The sequence below is a fragment of the Trachymyrmex septentrionalis genome, unplaced genomic scaffold (genome assembly GCF_001594115.1).
Source record: "Trachymyrmex septentrionalis isolate Tsep2-gDNA-1 unplaced genomic scaffold, Tsep1.0 scaffold69, whole genome shotgun sequence".
NCBI lineage: Eukaryota > Metazoa > Arthropoda > Insecta > Hymenoptera > Formicidae > Trachymyrmex > Trachymyrmex septentrionalis.
In genome coordinates, this window is record NW_017305873.1 from 1,265,400 (window position 1) to 1,266,504 (window position 1,105).

General features: G+C 34.7%; 1 protein-coding gene across 1 annotated transcript in view; it reads right to left on the reverse strand.

Moving 5' to 3' along the window:
* Positions 1-1,105, reverse strand: part of LOC108753387 (protein turtle-like) — a 236,711-nt gene that overhangs the window by 86,884 nt on the left and 148,722 nt on the right. The window contains exon 7 of the mRNA XM_018494922.1: positions 655-778. Coding sequence (XP_018350424.1) covers positions 655-778 — 124 coding nt within the window. The remainder of the gene's footprint in view (positions 1-654; positions 779-1,105) is intronic.

Consider the following 1,105-nt stretch of genomic DNA (forward strand, 5'->3'; position numbering starts at 1 on the left):
AAGAATCACTCTTGTCTAAAAGCAACCACGTGAGGCGCCTGTTATTCGAATGAAATTCCAAACGCTTACTCGAGTGTTTGTCATGAAGAAAATTTCGTGCCGGCTTTTAGGAGAATTTATCGGTATAATCGGATTCGTTTTTTCTCCCGGCGTGATAGTTAGATAGCAAAAGAATCATACTGGTGTTTCGGAAAAAATTATGCGCGCTTACGTCAAGCATAAGAAAAAATTCTTACTCGCATCGAATTATTAATTTTCAATTATTCGAACATACTGAAAACATACAAAGGATCTCGCAATCATTCGTTTTTTTCTAACGACGACGACTAAATTTTATAAAAATTTGAAAAAAGAAATTTGTCAACGTAAAAAATGTAGTAAAAAATCTGGTAAATATCATTTTCAAAAATGCTCGTGTAATTGATTTACATTTGATATCGAGAAAACCAATAAAATAATTTTTTAAAACTAATATTTTTATGCAGTCTTGTGGTACATACGTATATATGTATCCGACTACATTTATATGTATAGTCCAGATATGTATACATATCTGGTTGCAGCGGGAACATTATTCGTATCGTGACGCAGCCATGTTTCGCGAATGCGCGAGTCACCATGATATTATCAACCATCCATTCGATCTGTACTTACAGTACACTTTCAGCTTCCATCGGTCCTCGATACTGGCATCCGGAAGCTTCGGATTCTCGGCACGACACACGAGAAACTTCCCCTCGTCCTCCACCGTCGGCGTGAATTGCAGACTCACGCCGTCCTGCAATTGCGAATAGCAGTCATTCGTCTTTGCTCCTTGCTCGGGATACTGATTTATCAGAAGTTCTAGAGAACCTTGCTTCGCGCCCTTTAAATGGATCTCAACACGGTTGAAAGTTTCAATAATTCTTTTTACATTTATCGCTATTGGTTAATCGTTATTAATCGTTATTGGAGTATAAATTCGGATATATCTGTGTTAGATATGCAACGTGAGAAAATATAAAATTATAATATGATTATATCGCTCGCTTCTATTAATAATAATATCTATTAATAATATCTATTAATAATATCTAATAATAATATCTATTAATAATAATAATTT